This window comes from Octopus sinensis, linkage group LG11 (assembly GCF_006345805.1).
Source record: "Octopus sinensis linkage group LG11, ASM634580v1, whole genome shotgun sequence".
NCBI lineage: Eukaryota > Metazoa > Mollusca > Cephalopoda > Octopoda > Octopodidae > Octopus > Octopus sinensis.
In genome coordinates this window covers 31858586-31884928 of record NC_043007.1, presented here as the reverse complement: position 1 = coordinate 31884928, position 26343 = coordinate 31858586, and the positions used below count along the sequence as shown (strand labels likewise).

At 38.9% G+C, this 26343-nt stretch overlaps 2 protein-coding genes across 3 annotated transcripts in view; one reads left to right on the top strand and one right to left on the bottom strand.

The window, feature by feature from the left end:
* Positions 1-437: 437 nt before the first annotated feature.
* On the top strand, positions 438-11487 carry LOC115217381 (protein lin-52 homolog). The gene is made up of 6 exons (XM_029787057.2): positions 438-593; positions 4761-4829; positions 6810-6844; positions 8840-8903; positions 9660-9743; positions 10922-11487. The coding sequence occupies exons 1-6, from the start codon at positions 554-556 to the stop codon at positions 10978-10980; spliced, it is 351 nt and encodes a 116-aa protein (XP_029642917.1). The 5' UTR covers positions 438-553; the 3' UTR covers positions 10981-11487.
* A 1705-nt stretch (positions 11488-13192) lies between these two features.
* Positions 13193-26343, bottom strand: part of LOC115217448 (leucine-rich repeat-containing protein 74B-like) — a 52692-nt gene continuing 39541 nt past the window's right edge. For both annotated transcript variants that reach the window (XM_036507322.1, XM_029787151.2), the window contains 9 exons: positions 25641-25734; positions 25029-25078; positions 22851-22932; positions 21834-21919; positions 20208-20402; positions 18163-18258; positions 16841-17122; positions 15142-15227; positions 13193-13660 (listed from right to left, as the gene is read on the bottom strand). In XM_036507322.1, coding sequence (XP_036363215.1) covers positions 13630-13660; positions 15142-15227; positions 16841-17122; positions 18163-18258; positions 20208-20402; positions 21834-21919; positions 22851-22932; positions 25029-25078; positions 25641-25734 — 1002 coding nt within the window. In that variant the 3' untranslated portion in view covers positions 13193-13629. The remainder of the gene's footprint in view (positions 13661-15141; positions 15228-16840; positions 17123-18162; positions 18259-20207; positions 20403-21833; positions 21920-22850; positions 22933-25028; positions 25079-25640; positions 25735-26343) is intronic.

The following is a 26343-nucleotide window of genomic DNA, read 5'->3' as shown; positions in this document are numbered from 1 at the left end:
TTAAAAAATGGTGGTTGATCAAGCAGACCTATGATTAGGCATTCTTGCCATGACCATCCAGTCTTTTCTGCAGATTGGGAGTCCTTCTCTAGTTTTAGACAGTAGGATATGATGGATATGATTTGAGGGAGTTCTGCTGCTATTTCTTGCAAGTTGGGCGACTATGAAAGATACTCCCTCATTGGCTCAATCTGTTGAGGGTTGGGCTAACCAAAGCCTTGTGAATAGATTTGGTAGAAGGAAACTGAAAGAAGCCTGTCAACACCGATCAAGATAAATAGTAAAAAATTCCCCAACTATACACATCCTGTCTTATTTTCAAGCATAGTGTACCAAGGAATACATTATATAAAGTATGACTTGAGGGAAATTTGGCTGCTATTTCTAGTAGATCGAACAACATCGTTGAGGTTAAATTCATCTTCTGTAGAGCATCTTGGGCAAGTATTTCATCTCTCTCCATCCTGTCTCTCCTCTCTTATAATAAATGTTTGAGTCAGTTGCATTGGTTGTAGGTGGAGTTATCTGCCGCTAGGTGTCACCTCCTGCCAACATGGCGTCACCAAGTGCGGGCAATTCGGATCTCGATGCTGGTAACATTTTACCTTATTTCTGATTCCAACTCAATAACTCATCATTTTCTCCTTTTTACCATAATCCAATCCAGACAAAAATACTAGAAAACCACTTAATTCGCGCCTATCGCCTTCCAATCGGCGGCCAAACCCGACTTTTCTCCACAGCATGGAAGTTGTCAGCTGTCTTAGAAAAATACAAGAAATTAACGAAACACTTCGGGACTTTTTCCTTCTTCCCTCATTAATATCTTTTAATTAATTTAATTAACTTTAGCCTACTTGTCTTCTTTAATACTTTCCACACATATTTCATCCAAATATTTAGCCATAAATGTCTTATTTGTTTATAAAAACGGAAGATTTCACAAACTCCTTCGCTCAGCTTTCTTCGATCCGAGACATTTTCTGGCAAAATATTTTTCATTCGATTTTTTCACCTTTTGTGTGTTTTTCCCTCGTTGCATTATTTAAAGTTGACCTCAAACCCGACCGTCTTTATTCAGCAGTTTATCCATTTAGTCAGAGGTTATCGTCGAACGTAGAGGCTCTTATAATAACATACACCTGTATTAAAAGCAAAGCCACCGCTCGCTACGTTCTGGGTTCGAATTCCGCTGAGGTCGACTTTTGCCTTTTATCCTTTCGGGGTCGATTAAACAAGTACCAGTTACGCACTGGGGTCGATATAATCGACTTAATCCCTTTGTCTGTCCTTGTTTGTCCCCTCTATGTCTAAGCCCCTTGTGGGTAGTAAAGAAATAAGTATTTCGTCTGCCGTTACGTTCTGGGTTCGAATTCCGCCGAGGTCGACTTTGCCTTTCGTCCTTTCAGGGTCGATTAAATAAGTACCAGTTATGCACTGGGGTCGATATAATCGACTTAATCCCTTCGTTTGTCCTTCTTTGTCCCCTCTGTGTTTAGCCCCTTGTGGGTAGTAAAGAAATAGGTATTTCGACTAAGAAGGAAGACCAGAGCTTGGAACCTGTGGCTAAAGAGACACTCTGTAATAGTTTACAGTGTTTCCATTCCTCATAACCGGATGCTGTATCTTTCCACCGAACATATCTTCAACTGTTTTGGATTGCGCCAGTTTTGCAAAACGGTTCTGCTTGGATTCCCAATGTTTTTCTTTCACAGGACACAAACTTGACCTCTCTCGGTCAGGAAACGGTCGCCTCCTCCAATCTCTTTCGGATTCAGTTTTAGTAAACATGTCTTAAAATCTCCGTTTCGTCTAATTTTCTCCTGGATTTTATTACACAAGTTTGCTTATAACTACTCTTATAAACTTTACTCGGTATTTTGTATGGTTTTTTTTTCATGCTTTTATTCCTAGTTTTAAAGAAATCCAAAGTAAAACTTTTTTTTCCTGGTACTACTTCAGAACAGTGGTCCCGGTGCGCGCACTCGCGCTAGCTAGTCGTGACTAGTCGATCCTTACTTTGTGTTTTTGTGTTTTATTTACTTTGCTAGGTAGTCGTTGTAAGATCGATTAGTCACAACTAGCTATAGCGTGACTACGCGAGTGCGCGCACCGGGACCACTGTTCTCAAGTAGTACCTTTTCCCTTAGACGTCAGCTATAGTTTCTAATACCAATGACGCAGTTATCAACTTGTCCTTTCTGCTGACACGTCCGCTGCAACACAGGATCGAACTAATTTTCTTTTCTATTAAAAGCAGTTGCTTCTCTTTTAATGGTTCTTCCTTAACCCAAGTGACATATCTTTTTATTTTTCTCGAAACCATGTTACCGAATAACAGCCACCAACATTTGTCCTTCTCTCTCAAGCACGTAAAAATATTTTCATCACTTTTAACAAGAATCCTGTCTTTATACCTTTTGCCTGTTCAAAACATTTTCATAAGTTTGTCCTTAAACGTCTGTACTTGTTTTTAGACTTTGAGTTAGCCATCGTTTCATACGTTCTAAGCAATATAAAACTTTCCTTTCATAAGTCCCAAGTTGCTCTTGTACGTGAAACAGATTGGGAATGTCATCATCATCATCGTTTAACGTCCGCTTTCCATGCTAGCATGGGTTGGATGATTTTGACTGAGGACTGGCGAACCAGATGGCTGCACCAGGCTCCAATCTTGATCTGGCAGAGTTTCTACAGCTGGATGCTCTTCCTAACGCCAGGAATGTGTATCATAAAACGAATGGACACCAGGGAAATATGTCCTGTAAAATCAAAGGTGATGCACAGCGACAGACAAAGGGTTAATTACAGTAAACGTAATATTGATTTCTTAAATTGACATAAAAAACAGTATTTGTATAAAGGTAAATATATTAACAAACCTAACTTTGTCCAGTTTCTCCTATTCTCATCCTTTCTAAGAAGTCTCATCTGTAATTTTTTAAATCAGTTTATGTAAATGATTCTAGAATGTAAATTCATGTTTCACACAGGTAATAATTGATTGAGCAGAGCTATGGTGAGACATTCCACCTGTGACTGCCCCATTTTTACAAGCCTATTATATCTGAGATGACATTATCCAAAGAGCTCAACTTTTCAAAGACTGGGAAATTTTGGCTATTATTTTTAGCACATCAAGGGGCCTCATAATTGCTTCATTGGCTTTTTAGTACCAGTGAGCAGGTACTGCATTGTATTCTAATTTGGACAAAAACTCTAGAAGGCTTAACTTACACATTTTTTTTTTTGTGGTTCAAAAAATGGAATTAATTTAAAGGATTTAATGATGTGGCTTCTGGATGTTGAACCTTACACTGAGATTTTAAGTTGTTGCTGAACATTTCAAATGTTATTGTTTAGCTTTTAACGGCAAGTGCTGTCAACAAAGAGCAAGTCACAATTATTACTCAATTATATTGATTACAGTGGTATTAACTCAGTTTATTTAAGCTGCTAAAGCCTTGAAAAAAAAAAAGAGAAAAAAGAACAACATGATTTCACAATGCTCCAATTTGTTATCATCAGCATCATCATCATCATTTAGCATCTGTTGTCCATGCTGGCATGGGTTGGACAGTTTGACCAGGACTGGTAAGCTAAGTGGGATACACCAGGCTCCAGTCTGATTTGGCATGGTTTCTATGGTTGGATGCCCTTCCTAATGCCAACCACTCCAAGAGTGTTAGGGGTGCTTTTACGTGCCAGACTTCGTATTATTGTTGAAATTCCAAGTTGTGATATATGTGTATTTGTTCGTTATACATCTGTTTTTCCATGCTAGCATGGGTTAGATGAGCACCTAACTTTGAGGTATTGTTTTATAGCCGACTTCTCTTCTTTTTGCTAACAGTTACTAGTTTTTCAAGCAAAGGATTTTTTAATTTTCCACTCACCTTCAAACATGCAGGGCTAGCAGATAATTTGCTGACAAGTACTGACATCAAACTTCACTGTTTGTAGCTCAGTACCTTTTCATGCAAAGCATAGAATGTAAGCACTCATACACACACACACAAACACATGGTTGGTGTTTAGGAAGCTGTAATATATAGTAGAAATTATGTGTACAACTGCTATTGTTATGTTATAACTCCGTATAGATTATCATAATCTGCTTTCTGTGTAGTTGTTAAATAACTTCTATACTGAGTAATATTACTAGTTATGAACTACAGAACAAATTATAAGAGTAATAAGGATAAACTCCTCGTTTATCTGCAACTGAATACAATCAAGTGTTCCTTGATGATCCGTTGTGGTTGAGCATCTAAATGCACTTGGAACACTTGTTGCAGGGCTCCAAACAGCAACCTTAATGGTGCAACCTGCATAGGAACTATAGTATAAACTTGTATTCATCCTTAATTCACACACACACACTCATATAAAAAAGAAACATTTGAGTGAGGTCGTTGCCAGTGCTGCTGGACTGGCCACCTGTGCAGGTGGCACATAAAAAACCCCATGTGAGCGTGGCCGTTGCCAGTACTGCGTGACTGGCCCTCGTCCCGGTGGCACATAAAAGCACCCACTACACTCTCGGAGTGGTTGACAATAGGAAGGGCATCCAGCTGTAGAAACTCTGCCAGATCAGATTGGAACCTTGTGCAGCCATCTGGTTCGCCAGTCCTCAGTCAAACTGTCCCACTACTAGTTTGCCATCACCCCTTCTTTTCTCATTCCTATGTTGTGACAGAGAAAAACGCAAGAGTATTATTATAGTAGATATTAGAAAGTGAACAATTTTTGCTTAACAGACTGTGAGCAGACATTGATGAGTTATGAAAAATTGGACAGATCATCTCCTGACTTATGGCCTGAACAAAGTAAGTATGTGTATGTTTGTGTATGTCTATAAACAAAGTATTTTATTTTATGTTTTAATTATTTGGGGATTAAGATATCATATTGATTTTATTATTAAGAGTATGTAGACACGTTGTTCTCTTAGTTCTGTAAAATATTTTGTTGTTGTCCCATATATGTTATTAATCATGAGACTAGTCTGAATTATTTGCTGTCATCACAACCAGTTTGTGATGCAGAGAAAGCTTTGCCTCGTTGATAAAGCTGTGTAACAGTTCCTGCCTGTTGTGTTCAGAAGCTTCACTCAACTCTTCTTCTTGAACACACTTACAGCACTGCAGTAGTAGCTAGCTAAAGATGTTTAACCATCAGTCTTGCTACATCCAGTGTGAAGGCACATGGCTCAGTGGTTAGAGCGTTGGGCTCACAATCATGAAGTAGTGAGTTCAATTCCTGGACTAGGCTATGTGTTGTATTGTTGAGCAAGACATTTTATTTCATGTTACTCTGTTTCACTCAGTTGTAGAGATGAGTTGCGATGTCACTAGTGCCATTTGCCTTTCCATGCAACAACATTGGTAGTGTGGAGAGGGGCGGATGATATGCATGGGCGAATGCTGGTCTTCCATAAACAACCTTTCCTGAACTCAGAAAAGAACTTTCTAGGTGCAATCCCATGGTCATTCATGACCGAAGGGAGTCTCTTTTACTTGTTTCAGTCATTTGACTGTGGCCATGCTGGAGCACCACCTTTAGTCAAGCAAATCGACCCCAGGACTTATTCTCTGTAAGCCTAGTACTTATTCTATCGGTCTCTTTTGTTGAACCACTAAGTGACGGGATGTGAACACACCAACATCAGTTGTCAAGTGATGTTGCGGGGACAAGCACAGACACACACACACACACACACACATATATATATACATACATATGACGGCTCCTTTCAGTTTCCGTCTACCAAATCCACTCACAAGGCTTTGGTTGGCCCGAGGTTATAGTAGAAGACACTTGCCCAAGGTGCCACGCAGTGGAACTGAACCCGGAACCATGTGGTTGGTAAGCAAGCTACTTACCACACAGCCACTCCTGCGCCTTTACCTTTACCTGCTACATCCACTATTAAGAGAATAAAATCATTTCTATCATTTAAAATTTTATCTTAAAATATGTATTTTAAAGAGGGTTGGGAGAGGAGGAGTGCAGCAAGGAAATTTGTCTGCTACATTGAGTAAACCTAGGGGGGGGGGGTTATAAAAAAAACATCCTCAACTGGTCTGTAATGAGCCAGTTGTTGTTTAACCTCCAAGTCAGCCTCAAGGCAGAGAATTGTCAGAGCAAATGATGAAATACCTTGTGGTGTTTGGTTATGGTGGTACTTCACATCTTGAGTTCAAATCCTGCTGAGATTGGCTTTGCATTTCGTCCTTCCAAGATTGAAATGCTGTACAATATAAACTGCTTATGAGTATTAATGTTCTTACACACACACACACAAGGCAAAAAATGGTTTTTTGCAGGCATAGTATATCTGGGCTACATTATCTAATGTGTACTTTTTATTAAAACAGTAAAGTATGATTTGAGGAAGCTTTGACTGCTATTTATAGCATGTCAAATGATCACATGTATGGAGGAGGCTCCCTTGTATAATAGTAATACCAGTGGCATTATATTTAGTGGTAGAAGTTTAAAGACAGCACAATTAGGGGTGTCTTATTAATTTTTAATATTAGGAAGGTGGTGAGCTGGCAGAGTTATTACCACTCCAGGAATTTCGCTCGCCGCTACGTTCTGAGTTCAAATTCTGCCGAGATCAACTTGGCCTTTTATCCTTTTGGGGTCGATAAATTAAGTACCAGTGAAATCGGCTAGTCCCCTTCCAGCCAAATCCAAGGCTTTGTGCTTCCAGTAGAAAAGATTAATTCTTAATGTTAGGAATTTGGAATGTTTTTCATGGAGTTGTACCTAAAATTTTTCTTTTACATTATAATCCTTAGTACCAGGTGTATCAGAGTTTGCTGCCAACCAAAGTGTAAGTACCTCTTGTGTTTTAACCTTTGAAACTTTGTTCTCCTGTTGCCTCTTTGAGTCAGTAAATAACATAGGTTCCATATTTTAGTGTTCCATTATTGTATTGCATGGCTGTGTGGCTAAGAAGTTTGTTTCTCAGCCATCTGGTTTCAGGTTCAGTCCTGCTGTATGGCACTTTCAGCATATGCCTTACACTATAACCCTGGGCCAACCTAAGCCCTATGAGTGGATTTGATAGAAGGAAACTAAAAGAAAGCTGAAGGGGTGCTGAAAAGTTCCTGGCTTTGAGTAAAAAAAAATAAAGCAGGATCAGTTAATTATGATTTTATTCATCATATTCCCCTCTCGGATACACACACTTATTACAGCGGTCCTTTAATTTTTCTAAGCCCTGTAAAAGAACTTGGAAAGTTGGGCTTCTAACCAGGTCTTTCTCGACACTCTTAAAGCTAGGAACTTTTCAGCACCTTCTCATGTGTGTGTTGAGAAAGGCCTAGTTGGAGGCCCAACCTTCTGAGTTCTTTTACAGGGATTAGAAAAAATGAAGGATCACTGCAATAAGTGTGTGTATCCGAGAGGGTAACATGTTGAATAAAATCATAATTAACTGTCCTTCTTGTATTTTCTCTTACTCAAAGCCAGGAACATTTCAACACTCCAGGTTTCTTTCAGTTTCCTTCTATGAAATCCACTAGGCTTCAGCCGGCCCCCTAGGTGCTGCACAGTGAGATTGAATCCAAGACTACATGATATATGTGACGGGTATTGAAAAGATCCTGGCTTTAAGGGTATCTCAAAAGGCTTGGTTGGGGGCCCAACCTTCCAAGTTCTTTATGTGTGTTTGTGCCTCCTTGTTTTGACAAACTTCTGTGTCACACAAATGGTGTCATTTGTTTCCAATTTTCTGTGTAACCGTCTGGCCAGGGGTTGGGGGAAATATCTTTCTTGGAAACAGGTGAAACTTGGCAAACGGTATCAAACTGTAGATTGACTTTGTAATGACATGATTTTGGGTTCAGACCTACTGCAAAGATCTGGGTTAACCAATGTTTTGTAAGTGAATTTGGTTGGTGGAAACTGTGTGGAAGCCTGACCTATATATATATATATATATATGCAGTCACTAATTGTGACTGATGGTGCAGGTAACACCTACATTGCTAGAAATAAGAGCTAAAAGCCTTTAGAACTGCAAAGAAGCACATGTCTATGCACTGACAGGGGAGACACCTGCCCCACAGCAAGTGAGATCACCATACTAGTCTAGTCTTGCTTAAAATTAAAGCTCATCAGTGGTGACTACTTCATTGCTGGATGGTTTGGTCAAATACCAACTGTCTGTATGTAAGTATTTATGATATGAATCAGTGGATGATTCAACCAAGCGCTAATGTGAAAATTATAAAATAACAAAGGCAGCTTTAAGCAATATAAAACCAAAAGGAAAAATTCAGTTGTCTCTAATAGTGACTGAGGGTGCAAGGTGGTACCTTATTTCTAGCAATGTAGGTTTGGTTCCTGGACTGAGCAGTGTGTTGTGTTCTTGAGCAAAGCACTTCATTTCACGTTGCCCCAGTCCACTCAGCTGTCAATGGGTTCACCCTGCAATGGACCAGCATTCCAGTCAGGGAGAAGGTCGGCCTGTTTCTCTCCAGTCTTTGCATGTCTTCTGCATTCAGAGCCCATTTCTCACTACCATGGAGTTTAGCCGTTTGCACACAAGCTTCATACAGTCTCCCTTTCATCCTGAGAGGGAGTCCTTTTGTTACAAACAGGAGTAATATATATATACACACACACACACACACATACAGAAGATAGGCTTCTTTCAGTTTTTGTCTCCCAAATCCCCTCACAAGATTTTGGTTGTCCAGGGGCCGTAGCAGAAGATATTTGCCCAAGACAACATGGTTAGGGAAAGCAATCATTACCACAATGACCTGAAAGCTTATTCCTCTTCTCTTCTATTTACTGATGGATTCATTTTATATTCCAGCCTTTCTCCGCTTCAAATTTCTCTAAAGAAATAGACGATCAAGATGACATAGAACTTCTTCAAGGTATGCATCACTTTCTTCCTTCCTTCCTTGTCATTTACTGCCTACTTTCCATGCTGGCATGGGTTAGACGGTTTGATTGAAACTGGTAAGCTGAAGAACTACACCAGTCTGACTTGGGATGGTTTCTATGGCTCTGTGCCCTTCTTAACATCAACCACTCCAAGAGTGTAATGGATGCTTTTTACATGCCACCGGCACGGGTGCCAGTTACGTGACACCAGCATTAGCCACCAACTACAATTTCACTTGGTTTGACTGGTCTTCACAAGCATGGTATATTGCCAAAGGTCTTGGTTATTTAACATTGCCTCTGTGAAGGTGTATGGCTCAGTGGTTAGAGCGTCGAACTTACGACTGAGGTTGTGAGTTCGATTCCTGGACTGGGCTACGTGTTGTGTTCTTGAGCAAGACACTCTATTTCACATTGCTCCAGTTCACTCAGCTATAGAAATGAGTTGCAACGTCACTGGTGCAAAGCTGTATCGGCCCTTGCCTTTCCCTTGGATAACATCTTTTATTTCTTTCTTTTATTTGTTGGGAATTTAGTGATATTATCTACTGATGCATTTCATAGAGTTGACATTTGTGAAGGAGCATCCTCCCCATTTAATGCACATGTTCCATGCTGGCCTAGGTTGCACTGGATAATGATCTTATTTGGTAAATTTTATTGAAGTGCTTCTGTCTTATTTCTAAGGAAAATAACCAATTTAAAATCTTTTATTAGTAAAATTCATTTTGTTTTTCCCATGTTAGAGTTTGGTAGCTTGACTACACCTCAGCTGATGGAAAAAGTGAGAGGACTTCAAAATTTAGCCTTCAAACTGGGACTTGATGAAGGTAAGAGATATATTGTTTTAGCCAGTTTGCTGTTTGTGGTAAAATTATTTTGCAATATCCATTTATCTTCTTCATCCATCCATTCATCTTTTCCACCTATTCTTGGGAGGATCATGGAGGTAGAATCCTCATGTACCTCTCCCGTAGCTTCTTATCTGTCATTATACTTTCCAGCTGTATTCCCAAGCATAACTGAGACTATGGGTATTACCCAACCATCTCATTCTTGGTCTAAACGCTGGGTCTCCTGCTGGTCAACTCAGCTTAACCCTTTCGTTACCAACCTGGCTAAAACCAGCTCTGGCTCTGAGTACAAATGTCTTGTTTTCATAAGTTTTGAATTAAAATCGTCCACCAAACCTTAGTCACAATTCATGTTCCTAACACTAGCTTAATGATAACAAAGTTATTTTACTAAATTCTTTGTTATATCTAAAATAATTGAGAGAAACACAGAGCATCAATAGAAATGCAGTAACGAAAGGGTTAAAGAATCTGTCTTGCAATCCTTTCTGGTGACATCTAACCACCAGATGTCCATAGTACCAGAACTGTGACCTCTCAATGCAGAGAAGTAGAAGCTTAACTTGGAGAAACTCCCTGATCTCTGGAGCCTCACATCCTCTCAAATAATGTTACTTCAGAGATTCTTTGGAGGAACCCCATTTTGACTGTTTGTGTCTTTGATTCTACTCTTTTAGCCATTATCCATCTTTCATGACCACAGCTAAGGAGAGGCAGAGAAGCCCAGTTGAAGATGACGAGTTTGGCTTTTTGACCAATCTCTCCTCTTCTGGAAATCGAAAGCTGCTGCTTGTGCATTATTGCTCCAGCATCTGCAATTCTAGCATCTAATACAGTCTCCTGATTCCCCATCACTCATAAATATGGTCCATCATCATCATCATTTAACTTCCATTGTCCATGGTGGCATGGGTTTGATGGTTTGACTGGGCTGGCACACTAGAAAGCTGTGTCTGGATGCCCTTCCTAACACCAACCACTCTGAGAATGTAATGGGTGCTTTTATGTGCCACTGGCATGGGTGCCATCTGCGTGACACTGGTATCCAAATAATGAGTTATAATTTTTCATATTTTAACCGACAAAACTGAAATTTTGTATATTTTATTTACTTTGGGAACTACAATTTTTCCTCTTTTTTTTTGTCTTTTCAGCACGAGAAATGACGCGAGGAAAATTTTTAAACATTCTTCAAAAACAGAAAAGGTTTTGATTGTCCTCAAAAAAAGAAAAAAAGAATTTAAATGTTTGCCGACAGTTTTCTTCATCATCAATTTAGAAACCATTCTTCACTCTTCTGCCAAACTGGATTGGCATGTATGGCTTGTACTGGCTGTGTTCATATTGTTATTCAATTTTGCTATCTTTGTGGAAAAATGTTTCTATTGGAATATTCCAGAACGAAATAGCAGTATTTATTTAGTCTTCCTTAGGACAACAACAATATACCCCTTCTGCAAAAACCCAGTTTCTTTTTAACGTCATGGCTGCACTAAAACTGGATCTGAAAACCCTAAAGTTTCCCAATGGTGCAATGTTTCTCTGCTCATTTCTTTTGTCAGTTTAGGATGCTGCGAACAATCATGGTTTCTGGTTTCTGTGAGGCTAACATCGTCACTCCAGACATTCTCCATCTTTTTATCATTGTCAAAGATTTTATTTCTTGGTTTGGATATATTTATGTAAACTAATTTTTGATATAAAATAGACATTTAATGTCTCCATTCCAGTTATTTTTTTCTTTGAAGCGAGGGGAAGAAATTTAAATTATATTTGGTGGGTTCATTTTTATTTTATTTATATATTTATTTATTTTTTCTCATGCTTCTCGTTGGTATCAAGGAATCTTTTAAGTTTTCAGAATCTATCAGGAGACAAAGAGTAAAAGAGAACGATGTAATTCTATATAAGTATGGCCTATTCTGCAAGAAAATTATACACTCTCTACAGAGGTCACATACTGTTGTAGAGGTCATGTAAGGAATGAACAGAAGAGGAGGAGGAGGAGGCAGTAACTGAACCAAATGCAGCACATTTCAACAGAAATGGGATAATGAAACGTTAAAGTATGTTGATAGAGGGCAACAAATTTGAAGGTAAGGGAACCAATTTTATTGAATAGGATTGATATTTATAGCATTAGACACAGGTTATTATTACTATATGATAATACAGAAACATTTAAGGGTTGGCAACAGGAAAGGCATCTGGCTGTAGAGAATCTGTCTCAGTAAACTCCGTGTGACTCTTGCAAATGTGGAAAAGTAGATCCCATCATTCTAAGACTCAGCATTATCATGTCTCATATTAGAGTAATGAGAAGTGTTAGCAAGCCAGAGGATTTCACCAATCCCTTCTGTCTCCTTTGATGCCCTAAATCATTAATATTTTAACATCTTCCCCACCCCCATGCTGTTGGACTTACAATCACAAGACTGAGTTTGATTCCCACATAAGGTGGTACATTGTGTTCTTGGACAAGGTTCTTCATTTCATTTGGCTGCAATCCACTTGGCTTAATTTTGAAAATGTAAGATATCAATGGCCCTTGATGGTTGCCGTACTGGGTGGTCGAATTGGCTGGATCTGTTTCTCAGTTTGTGGTTACAACATTCATTTCATTATTGTTTGGGTTTGAATCCACTGTATAGCTCCCTGGGCCAATATCTTCTATGACAGTTTTTTGTTGGTAGTAAATCTAATCAGTCACCTGGCCCTCCTCGCATACTTCTAGCAGAGTTTACTCTGCTGCAAACATTCCAAGCAGGTCTCCTATCTGAAGCTATATGAATAGTGGTTTCTAACTCCTCCATTTTTGTCCCCTACCATTCTTAGAGATCTTGTTAAAAGATCAAGGGATCATTGTACTTTCTCTTTTGTGTAAAGCTTAATTATAAATCTATCTAGGAATCTTCACATTCAGAATCTGATCTCACCACTTCTTATCCCTCCCTTGTTTATCACAGTCTTAAGGCTGATCCTGGAAGAGAATTTATAGCAATTAACATCACAGTACAACTAGTAATTAATTATACATGGAAATATATTTTAAAAAGTCATTTCATTTGTTCAATTTTGATAACTTACCAAATTGATTTTATTTACAAAATTAGAATTGTTACCCAATTGAGGACATAGAAATGTTTTTAAATTTACAACCGTATAGTTTAGTGTTCAGTTTCACTGTTTGACATCTTGGGCAAGTATCTCCTACCCCATCCCAGGGCCAACCAATATCTTGTGCATGAATTTAGTGGACCCAAACTTCAGGAAACCACAAACATGTATTGATTTCTGTACAGCATGTAGTCGAAGGGGTCACTCATGCTTTAAACAGGCCTTGTTTCTTTCTTAGTCAACTTTTACTTTTTTTCCATGTACAATTAATTCACTGTGCACAACTTTTTTTTTTGTGTGTGTGTGTGTGTGTGTGTTTGCATTTTGTCCATCTCTTTCTGAATGTCTGTATCCTATTCCCCTAGTTCCCTTTGTGATACTTCACCTGTGTGTGTGTGTGAGAGAGATAGTTGATATTTTGTTTGTTACCATTTGAGTGAAACAGTAAGGCTTGCATTCCTTGTTGACTTCACAGACAGTTGGGAAGGACATCCAGCCATAAAAATCCTGTCCCAAATTTCCTTCCCACCCAAACCATGCTGGCATGGAAAAGTGAATGTTAACCAAACAAAAGATTTTTTTAAATATATTTTTCCGTTGTTCAGTTAACTTATGGGAAGGATTAATTCACAACTTAGTGAATGAATTAAAACACAATTTAACTCGTTTTTATGATTGGAACTCCAATTTTCTGATGAAATTTCTGTGCTATCTCCATTACTCTAGTCTCCATTTCAGCCTTTCTTTAGTCCTTGTGGGCCTCTGTTGCCAGGTCCCTGAAAAACAAGAAATTAGGTTATATTCAAATTTCACACTTTTTTATTTAGACATTAATTTCAAGTTTCAAATAAACTGATAGAACCATTCTAATTTATAAACTAAAAAAACTATATACACGTAGGAGTGGGTGTGTGGTAAGTAGCTTGCTTACCAACCACATAGTTCTGGGTTCAGTCCCACTGCGTGGCACTTTGGGCAAGTATCTTCTACTATAGCCTCGAGCCGACCAAAGCCTTGTGAGTGGATTTTATATAGTTCCCCGCCAACCGAGGCTAGTGTGTTTACGTCCCTGTAACTTAGCGATTCGGCAAATGAGACCGATAGAATAAGTACTGGGCTTACAAAGAATAAGTCCTGGGGTCGATTTGCTTGACTAAAGGCGGTGCTCCAGCATGACCACAGTCAAATGACTGAAACAAGTAAAAGAGTAAACTTTTGTTTATTAGATTGGGTGCAGGCATGGCTGTGTACAAGGTTAAGAAAGCAGTTCAATCCCACTCCGCGAATGCTGTCGGCTAATGTTTGATTCTCTAAGCACTGGTTAATTAATACACTGTGGGTGAAATTGTTAGACAGAAATAGAAGAAGCCTATTGTGTATATGTGTGTGTATATAGCTAAATAGACTCATCAGTTATCACTTTTCAATACTTCCCAACCTTTTTAGTAGCAGATTGCCCCACCCCATTTGTAAGCAAAACAACCTTGGTATCAATACAGAGTTTTGCCAACCCTCACCTTACTGACAGCATCCCTGTACATGGCTTGCACAGCTCTCACTAACCATTCATCTATCCCTAGTCTCCTCATCGACCACCAGATAAGGGATCGGGGGACCCTGTCAAAGGCTTTCTCCATGTCAACGAAAGCCAGGTAGAGAGGTTTATCTTTGGCGAGGTAGTTCTCCTGCAGATGTCTTACCAGAAATATAGCATCAGTGGTGCTTTTCCCTGGCATGAACCCAAACTGCATCTCACCTAAACTGACTCTCTCCCTAATTAGTTGGGCTATGACCCTCTCCATGATTTTCATTACCTGATCCACTAATTTGATACTTCTGTAATTATTCATATCTAATGCATCACCTTTACCTTTGTAGCAGTTGACTATGGTGCTGCTACACCAGTCATTGGGTATGACTCCGTCATGTATCACCTGGTTAACTATACAGGTGACTAGGCTATAGCCGACACTGCCAGATATTTTGAGCATCTCTGTGGTGATTCCTGATGGGCCAGAGGCTCTCCCTGTCTTCATATCCTTAATTGCTCTATCTACCAAGGTACTGTCAATTCGGATAGCTGGTCAATATCTGGCAGACTCTCTTTCTCCCATTTATTTTCTCTATTGAGCAACCTTTCATAGTGGCGTCTCCAAACCTCTCTCTTTGCAGCCTCATTTAATGCAAGAGAACCATCATCCATGCAGACCCATTTCTCTCCTCTGACATCATGAACGAATAAAAGAGGTTTACTTACCCAAAATATATTTTACCTGATCCTTTCTTTGCTATTGCTTTTAAAGTTTGCATTAAATCCTTCGTGTCTATTTCAAGAGCACATTCCTGCCACAAACATTAAAAAAGAAGGCTTTCTGTCAGGATAGGGTTTGTAAACATAGACCTAAATTTCAAACATTTAATTCGTAAAGGGAATTATTGAACTAATGATAATTCAGTTATTTTGAAATACTCCCCAAAAATGTGTGTGTGTGGTAAGATTATGATAGGTATGATTGCCTGAGTGTTTCAAGAGTCTTACTTGCAGTATCATCTCTATATTCCAGCAGAAAAAGGAAACATGCTGTCTTTTACCCTTTAAGTTCCAACAACCGTTAAAAGAAGGCCTAGAAGGACTTAACAGACATTAGTGTCTTGGGTGTGGTACTAGCAAAATTAAAAGCTGCAGTTTTTGGGGAAATGATAATACTATAATAATACTAATAATAATCCTTTCTACTATGGGCACAAGGCCTGAATTTGGGGGAGGGGATAGTTGATTATGTCAACCCCAATGCATAACTGGTACTTATTTTGTTGACCCCAAAAGATGAAAGGCAAAGTCGACTTCGGTAGAATTTGAACTCAGAATGTAGCAACAGGTGAACTACTGCTAAGCATTTCATCCAGCGTGCTAACGATTCTGCCAGCTTGCAGTCTTAATCATCATCATCGTTTAGCATCCGCTTTCCATGCTAGCATGGGTTAATAATAATCATCCTTTTTACTATAGACATGAGGCTTGAAATTTGTGGGGAAGGGACAAGTCAATTATATCAACCACTTCCCTTCCCTCTGCATAACTGGTATTTATTTCATTGACCCTGAAAGGATGAAAGGCAAAGTCGACCTGGGCAGAATTTGAACTCAGAATGTGAAGATGGACGAAATGCCACTAAGTATTATGCTAACGATTCTGCCAGCTCGTCAATAATAATAATATTTTTTTCATAAGCTAAGGGGCTTTAATTTTTCAGTTCCAAATTTTACCAGATCAATATTGGAGCCTGGTGCAGCCATCTGGTTCACCAGCCCTCAGTCAAAATCGTCCAACCCATGCTAGCATGGAAAGCGGACGTTAAACGATGATAATGATATAGTGTGCCAGTCATGTATTTGAGCTGTTATAATTTGTGTGCACCTTTGTAGGAAGAGAGACGCCTTGCCCTCCACGGGTGGTCTGACTACCTTGGTCCCCCACATCAGCCTCAGCTCATACATATGGCTCCTAGTAGCTGCCGAGCACAGCAGCGGCCACACCCCGGGCAACGGCAGCGTCTCGCCGGCCAAACTATGTACAGTTACTCATCTGGTGGACTCCAGTTGGGGATGGGGAAAACCATTCCCCCTTGTGTCAAGTGGTCACCGGCCTTCTGTTAAAAAGCATATGAACTGTGACATCGCAGTCAATAGTCTTTCAGGGCGGAAGAACTGTATAAAAGTTCAGGGATCTCAACCCTGGTACAGAAAGATACTGACAACTACTGCTCTATATAGTCGAGATTGCTTAGATTGCCAGATATCACATTGAAAGGTGCCTGAAGATGTGTCAAATAAATGCCACCATGGAAGAGGTTTATGCTTCTTCAAGATACCTATGATGGAAATCATTGAAGAAAATTAGAAAATGATAGAATTGAATTTCCCCAAAAATATACTTAAAAAAAAGCTATTCCTACCTTAACAGCTGCTATGAAGTCTTCAGGGGTGATTGTGAAATTCCCTTCTGTATCATATTTCTTGAGAGTTTCCATCAAAGCAGGATCCCTTACCACAACGCTTTGTTTCAGGATCAGAAGGGATTTCTTGTATTGGTTTCTACTGTCGACCTCAATCGCTTTCTTACCAATATCTTCTGTTGTGTTCCCAGATCTTAGGATGTGGCCGAATATTGCCTTGAAGTTTTTCTTCTGTTTGATGTCGAAAACAATGCGCAGGAACTCATATTCGACCGAGACATCCTGCGAATGGAAACCAGCAGAAGGAAATGAGCTGGGAGGAAGGTTTTCGTTTGAAACCTTTAATATATAAACAAAAATGGGCGATCTTTCGGTACAAGTACCAGAACTGCCATGTCTGTTTACATTTGAAGAAGAAGACCGTCACTTTCCGTAAAGTTTTTTTTTTATATATGGGGTGTTAGGTTTAGGGGTGGGGGAAAAGGGTTTCTTTTTTCTTCAGAAATGTAAATAAACCCACGTGGGTTTATAATTGGCAGTTATGGTACTTGTACCAAAAGATCGCCTAAAAATCGCCTGAGAGAAATAACTCAGAGTGGCCAGTGGCATGTAATTAGACAACAGACTAATGCAGGTATATTAAATACAATATAAATTTGTAAGTTATTAAAATTATTTCTGCATTTAGAGTAGTGTTTCTCGACCATGTTTTGCCTATGACCCCCTTTGATTGTTGTTTTTACTCTACTGGTCCCCCATAGCCATTTGATGTTTACAGAAGTCTTATGATATTTTTATAATTGAATATTATTGGAAATTATATGAAGAAAAATTGTTGAAATATTTTGTGTTTTGTAGAAGTGTAAACAGTTTATTGCAGATAAATTTTTTAACAAGAAAATATTGTATGGGCCCTGGTTGAGAACCACTGTTTTAGAGGCTGTCATGGTTACCCAGTGGCCAGCTCCATCTGAAAAGGTGACCCTGTAGTTAATGGTTTTGTGTATTGGTTGAAAGGAAATACTAAAACTGTGGCATCATAATGATGATCCTCATCATTGTTTTTGTAATCGCCACCACCACCACCACCACCACCACCACCACCACCACTGCCACCGCCACCGCCACCACCATCATAACATCTATTTTCTCCACACTGACATGGATTGGACAGGTCTGCACTGTGTCATCTGATCTGGGAGCTCCATCTCGGTAGCTGATCTCGTTACTACTTCTCCTTTTTCCTTTGTTTTCTTATCTAGTCCTTAATTGCGGTTAGAGAACAGCAAAGTTCAATGATTATATCAAGGAATATTTCTTACCGTCAAATCCAGTAGATTTAGTCCTGTGTTGTCATTGTTGTTGATGGCATTGACAAGGGAAATGGCTCCTGTTGTGCTAATTGGATTCTTACCTAACTGAAAGAGGGGGGAAATAAGGGAGATAAAGTTTCAGTGGAAAAGACAAAGTTAAATCAGTATGAATTGTAGCAGGGAAACATCAGCAGTGTCCCAAACACCAACTCACTGCCTAGAAATTGAACCTGAAGTCACTGTGCTCAGCTGTGAAAATAACTGTAATCACCCAACAAGATTTTGTCAGCAACAATACATCCAGCAGAATACTTGACTGGTTAGAATCTCAGTTGTAGTAAACAACCTAACCATTTGGGGATAAATATAGAGGGATGTTATTAATGATTTTGTCTTTGGTGCCTTTTCTTTGACAGACCCTTGGGTATATTCATAGATGGTTTGTCTGGTAACTTTCAGTGATTATAACAGCTCAAATCAGCTGCTGTGAGAACTTACACACCACTCACTTGACTATGGAATTCAATAACTTTTACAATCCTGTTCACAAACATTTCTGGTGGACACACATGAATGGTTTCACTTGGTGTTAATATCTATTATCATCACAATGCCTTTTTTTTTTAATGGTAAATAGATATTTTTGTATTTGGATTTCACAAAGTTTTTTTTTTCTCTTTTGTTGTCAATCAACCATTTTGTTCATTACAGGATTCATAGAAGTAAATATACAAGCACTTATGAAATGATTGAATGAAAAAAGTTGCAACTTTTAGATATTATTGGAAAGTGTATGAAATGAATCAAGAAGTCTGGGCTGGCTCTAAGCAAAGATAAGAAAACAAAGAACCCCAAAACACACACAAAAACACGTATATATACATATATACACACATGGCGTACATTACTGTGTATATTATTGCATATACTTTATACGCACTTTCTGACAAGTTGTGGTGCACCTGAGTACTGTATACAATAATTTCATTATTATTATTATGGTTGTGAGGTTTACAGTCTAGAGACAACTATCCCTCATGCAGTGCATCTAGAATATGGTTTCTACAGCTCGATGCCTTTCCTAATACCAACCACTACGTATGTAATTGCAAGAAATAGTAGCCAAAGTTCTCTCAAATTACACCCTGTCATTAATACGAGAAAAAATAGGGACACATTGGATAAAGTAATTCTAGATACACTATGACAAAACAAAACTAAATGGTTACAACTAGAATTACCTGTAAATATTTGTATTCTGCCTGAAGTTCTAGATGAACACCAACTGAGTATGTACCTCAGCAGTCTAGGAGGCTGTGGAAAGACCGTGGTACCATCTCTCTAACTAAACTAAAAGAAATAAAATGGCCTTTGTAGCTGGCGAGCTTTCCTATGGGAGAAGCAGAGTTATGTACCTTGACACAAAGTAAAAACACAACAGCTTAGTGAAGTTTTAAATGTGTCAAAGTGTATACGTGTACACACACTGTACACGTGTATGAATGTGTTTATATATATATATATATATGAATTGAATATATACCCATGTAATTTGTAAGGTTTTCTCTGCAAAATTGGGTATTTAACCCTTTCGTTACCGTATTTCTGTTGAGATGCTCTGTGTTTCTTTCAATTAATTTTAAATATAACCAAGAATTTAGTAAAATAACTCAGTTATCATTAAGCTAGTGTTAGGAACATAAATTGTGACTAAGGTTTGGTGGAAGATTTTAATTAAAAACTTATGAAAACAAGACATTTGTACTCAGAGCCAGAGTCAGTTTCAGCCGGATTGGTAACGAAAGGGTTTACAGTGGAGCCAGTGAAAGATTAGATGTTTTCATCCCTATTTTCCTTATATATATACACACACACTAGCCTCAAATGTAAGATACATAAATGTGTACCACCCTGAGATACGTGAGTTTCTGGTGTGTATTACTACTCTGAACTTCACAAACAACACATAAACACACTGAGAAGTTTAAAACATTACTTTAAATATTATTAAACATTACTCTAGATATTAGACCATGCAATAGAAATGAACTTACCTGTAATATCTGAAGGGTTTCATTGACTAAGAGGGATTTAGCAATTTTCTCTATACAACTGTCTGTCAATCTGTTGGCAGTGAGGTTTAATTCCTGTAAAGTTGTGTTGTGAATGAGGGCCTCGGCTATCTCAAAACCTCCTTCAATACCGAAGCCATTGAAAGCCAAGTTGCATCTTTTTAATCGAACGTTGTCCTTTAATAAAGCAAAGTTAATGAATCAACATTAAGGATCAACAAGACACATGGAACAGACTGAATTGCGCATAGGGATGGCTGTGTAGTTAAGAAGTTCACTTCCCAACCATATGGTTCCAGGTTCAGTTCCAATGCATGGCACCTACAGCATCTACTATAGCCCCAGATCAACAAAAGCCTTGTAAGTGGATTTGGTAGATGGAAACTGACAGCAGTCTCTCTCTATATGTATGTGTGTGTGTGCGGAGGCACATAGTCTAGTGGTTAGAGCAGCGGACTCACGGTTGAGGGATTGCGAGTTTGAATCTCAGACCGGTCAATGTGTGTGTTTATGAGCGAAACACCTAAGCTCCACGCGGATCTGGCAGAAGGTAATGGCAAACTTCTGCTGACTCTTTCGCCACAATTTCCTCTCACTCTTTCCTCTTGCAGCTCACCTGCGATGGACCGTTGCAGCTTAAAAAGGAAGTCACATTGGATAATGTGATCCTTGGTCTGCTTAATCAAAACAGCTCTGGGTTCTGGACTCACTGATAACCATTTACGCATCATGGAAAAAGAGTTAGATGTGTAAAGCAGTTTACTTTACACATCTAATATTTTGTTTTCACTGCCAAGTAATTAAGTCATGTAGATCAGTGCTCCACAACCGGTACGCTGTGACACTCTGGTGTGCCATGAGACAATCCTAGATGTGCCACAATGTAACCTGAATATAATTTTTTCCCCTCTAATTTTTGTTAAATTTTTAGTTCAGATATGCTGTTCAATTTTGAATTTTATGGGATCCATTTCTATTTCCATGTATTTTGGTTTGGTATTAAAGAGATCTGGACCAGTTGAGGTAAAGTAGTTGTGGCATAATGTTATGTGTCCAGAGTTCGATCCTAGATACATTCAGCATATCTGACAAAACAAAATGGTAGGATGGTCATGATTGGAATCCTTTTGATCATGACTGACGTGGGGTTAAACTATAATGCTACACCTCTACCTTTTACATTCTTTTACTCCTTTATTTGTTTCAGTGATTTGACTGTGACCATGCTGGAGCACAGCCTTTAGTCGAGCAAATCGACCCCGGGACTTATTCTTTGTAAGCCTAGTACTTATTCTATCAGTCTCTTTTGCCGAACCGCTAAGTGACAGGGACATAAACACACCAGCATCGGTTGTCAAGTGATGCTAGGGGGACAAACACACACACACATATATATATATATATGACAGGCTTCTTTCACTTTCTGTCAACCAAATCCACTCACAAGGTTTTGTTCGGCCTGAGGCTATAGCAGAAGACACTTGCCCAAGGTGCCACGCAGTGGGACTGAACCCAGAACCATATGGTTGTTAAGCAAGCTACTTACCACACAGCCACTCCTATGCCTATACACTATAAATTCAAATATATAGATTTGTATTTACAAACCCGAAGCCCTTTGCCAATCGCAACGGCACCTCTCAGTCGGATGTAGTTCCACGACAGGTCAAATTGCTGCAGATATTCATTGGAGCCTGTGAAAAGAATGAGAAGAACATGGGAAATTCTGTCTTTTGTTTTATTTTCAATATTTTGACAAGTTTCTATATTTTGGTGTTAAGGACTCACAAGATAATGTCTTAGATGTAGAATGTATGAAAATATGAAGGGATGGTCGTAACTGGAATGGTTTTGATGAATCACAAACTTGTCTTATTTGGGGTTGATCTGAGATTACAAAACAACAACAAAGCTTGAACTAATGAGGACAGCTACTCTAGGGAGTAACTCGACCTGCTAGAAATAGCAGCCAGATTTCTCTCTCTCAATCATGACTTGCCCCGTTAGAAAAGAAGTGATGGTACATTTGATAATGTAGTCCTTGATGTATTTTACCTGTATCTCAATTTCTCTTGAGAAAGACAGCATAATACAATATCATACAGAAATTCAAGAAGGGAGCCTCTACATAGCTATTTGACTTTTAGATACAGTAGCCCAAGCCTCCCTCAAATCATATCTTACTTTCCTTTTTTTTTTTTTTTTATATCTTACTGTTTTTTAATGTTTCACTCAAGGAAGCTGGTTTGTTAAACAGTCAAAATAAGGAGGTTTTGTAAAAGTTAAATGGTTAAAATAAGGTTTTGTAAAAGTAAACATTGAAAAAATATTTTTTGAATAACAGGATGTACAGAACCAGCAGATAAATGAACCCTGATAAAGTATTTATTCCTAAGATATTGTTTTAAAACATTAATTACTTGTAACAAATAAGTACTATGTAATATCATGGATTTTGTAAATGTTGCAGGGTGCATTTTTGTGGCTTGTCCCAGGCACAGTTTACCCTAGCTACACCACTGCTTATCATTCACCCATGCACCTTCACTGGAGTCTAGACCAACTGACTATATTGGCCCCTTAGCAACAGCTGAAGAAAGGACCCATGTTAGAGGATCTACTTACCTATCGCTACACCGAATATCTCTCCGCCATTTTCACCAAGTCTGTTTTTGCTCAAGTCGATGCTTTCTAAATATTTATTTTTCTGTAGAAAAAAGAACGCAAGAACTCAATCAGTCAACGAATATTTTCCAATGCCAACCTTTGTTTATTTTATCTCATTTGCAGAGAAGGAACAAGAAGCAACTGCAGACATTGTGAGAGTGGTGGTGATGAGGGGGGATGGAAGTTGTTGTTTCCCCCATCAAGTTAGAATTTATTGAGCAGACCTATGACTAAAGGCATTCCATTTATGACCATCAGGCCTTTTTTTTATTTATTTTTTATTTTTAATAAATAATTGAGGTGATCTGAGGGCAGTTTTGAATGATATTTCTATCATACAACCGTTTTGAGACACTGTCATTATACCTATTTCTTTACTACCCACAAGGGGCTAAACATACAGGGGACAAACAAGGACAGACAAATGGATTAAGTCGATTACATCGACCCCTGTGCATAACTGGTACTTATTTAATGAACCCCGAAAGGATGGAAGGCAAAGTCGTCCTCGGCGGAATTTGAACTCAGAACGCAGTGGCGGACGAAATACCGCAAAGGATTTCACCCGGCCTGCTAATGTTTCTGCCAGCTCGCCACCTATATTGCAGGAAATATAGTTAAACTAAATTCAATGTGTTGACAACCAAAGACAGATCTGAATCCACTGGTTCTTAACCGACAACTTCATTTCAATCATCCCAAACTGAAATGACAAGTGAGTCACATTCAGGCTTGTCACAACATGACACAAGACAAGCAGAGTGGGTGCTTGACCTCACGGAACACAGGATCTTCTAGCCAAATATACTCAATAATAAATACTCTAAGGTCTTTGCTTGTCAAATAACGCAGAATTCATTTCAATATTCTCTCTCACCGTAATTTTACACTTAACTCTTTCACGACTATATTTCTATTGACTCTCTCTCCCTCTTTTTATTCTTTTACTTGGTTCAGTCATTTGACTGTGGCCATGCTGGAGCACAGCCTTTTAGTCAAGAATATCGCCCCCAGGACTTATTCTTTGGAAGCCTAGTACTTATTCTATTGGCCTCTTTCGCCAAACTGTTAAGTTACGGGGACGTAAACACACCAACATCGGTTGTCAAACGATGGTGGAGGGGGGACAAACACAGACACACAAACATATACACACACACACACATATATATATATACATACACACATATATACGACGGGCTTCATTCAATTTCCCTCTACCAAATCCACTCACAAGGCTTTGGTCGGCCCGAGGCTATAGTAGAAGACACTTGCCCAAGGTGCCACGCAGTGGGACTGAACCTGGAACCATGTGGTTGGTAAGCAAGCTACTTACCACACAGCGACTCTTGCACCTATATGTTTATGTGTTTGGATTAATTGTCAATGTAATCAATATTTTGGTGCTGTTTACAAAAATATCTGCCACTTTATATCATCACCATCATCAGCAGCAGCAGCATCATTTAATGTCTGCTTTTCTATGCTGGCATGGGTTAGACAGTTTGACTGAACTGATAAGCCAGAGGGCTGCACCAAGTTCCAGTCTTATTTGACATGGCTTCTACAGCTGGATGTCCTTCCTAATGCCAACCACTCCAAGAGTGTGTGATTGGTGCTTTTTACGTGCCACTGGCATGGGTGCCAGTTATGTGGCACTGGCATTGGTCGCGACTACAATTTCACTTTGATGAGTCTTTATATATAGAGATGTATGATGGTGTTGACCATCTGGAACCACAAGTTATAATTATATTACAATGCAAGGCAATTAGCTGGTAGGATCATTAGCCTGCCTGGCTAAATGCTCAGCAGCCTTTTGTCCATCTTTACATTCTGAGTTCAAATTATGCCGGGGCCAGCTTTCATCTTTTCAAGGTCAATAAAAATAAGTACCAGTTGAGCACTGGGGTCAATGTACTTGATTAGCCCCTACCTCAAAATTTCAGGCCTTGTGCCCTCTGTAGAGAGCATTATTGATATTACAATGAAATTTAAGGCAGAGAGACGGTAGAACCACTGGCATGTGGGACAAAACAACACAGCCTTATACAGACATTATTTGCTTTGAAGAATTTCATAGAATATCTTATATTTCACATTTTTACAAAGTTTTCTATAATAAACTGTACTTACCTCCAGAGCATTCATTAATTGTTCAAGCACGGAATCTTCGAGCCGGTTACCTGGCAAATCATTAAAATTATTTGTTGATGTTCGGTTGTTTCACATGAAATGTCGTATTTGAAACATATGAAAAGCTCAAAATGCTTAGATAAGTGATGATCATAAGGAGAGATATCAGGAGAGTAGGGAGGGGGGGATGCTGCAACATCTCACAATTTATTTGTTTCAGTGATTTGACTGCGGCCATGCTGGAGCACCGCCTTTAGTCAAGCACATCAACCCCAGGACTTATTCTGTGTAAGCCTAGTACTTATTCTATCAGTCTCTTTTGCTGAACTGCTAAGTTACAGGAACGTAAACACACCAGCATCAGTTGTCAAGCCATGTTGAGGGGACAAACACAGACACACAAGCATATATATATCTACGACAGGCTTCTTTCAGTTTCCGTCTACCAAATCCACTCACAAGACTGGTTGGCCTGAGGCTATAGAAGAAGACACTTGCCCAAGGTGCCACGCAGTGGGACTGAACCTGGAACCATATGGTTGGTAAGCAAGCTACTCACCACACAACCACTCCTGTGCCTATAATATTAATTTATAGGAAATAAACATTTACCTGATAGATTTAAACTGCGGAGTCCTTTATTGCAACAGAGCATCTTGGCTATGTGTGTGATACCAGCAGGACCGACCTGGTTGTTGGACAAATTCTGAAATATGAGCAGAGTAAATAATTATTCAATTTGGTAAGTTACAAAAAAGAAACAACAAAATTACACTTAATATAGGTGCAGGATTGGCTGTGTGGTTAAGAAGCTTACTTTGCAACCTTGTGGTTTCAGGTTCAATCCCCCTGCACTATTAATATTAGTAACTCTTAAGGCAGTGAGCTGGTAGAAATGTTAGCATGCCGGGCAAAATGCTTAGTGGTATTTCGTTTGTCTTTACGTTCTGAGTTCAAATTCCTTTGAGGTCGACTTTGCCTTTCATCCTTTTGGGGTCGAAAAATCAAGTACCAGTTGCACACTGGGGTTGATCTAATTGACTGCCCCCCCCCACCAAAATTTTAGGCCTTGTGCCTAGAGTAGAAAGGAATATTAGTAACTTTTATTTTAAGAAGCTATTAGCACTTATTTCAAATACTGTGTACATTAAATGATTATATATATATATATATATATATATTATATATATATATATATATATATATATATATATATTGGCTCCTCAGTCAATGTGTCCAACCCATGCCAGCATGGAAAACGGATGTTAAACGATGATGATAATATATATATATATATGTTGGTGTGGAGTGACTG

Excerpts from the sequence above, each read along its gene's own strand:
- LOC115217381 (XM_029787057.2), top strand. The coding sequence starts at position 554 with ATGGCGTCACCAAGTGCGGGCAATTCGGATCTCGATGCTG. Across the intron at positions 8,904-9,659 it reads TGACATAGAACTTCTTCAAG|AGTTTGGTAGCTTGACTACA; the intron begins GTATGCATCACT and ends TTCCCATGTTAG. Across the intron at positions 9,744-10,921 it reads CAAACTGGGACTTGATGAAG|CACGAGAAATGACGCGAGGA; the intron begins GTAAGAGATATA and ends TTGTCTTTTCAG.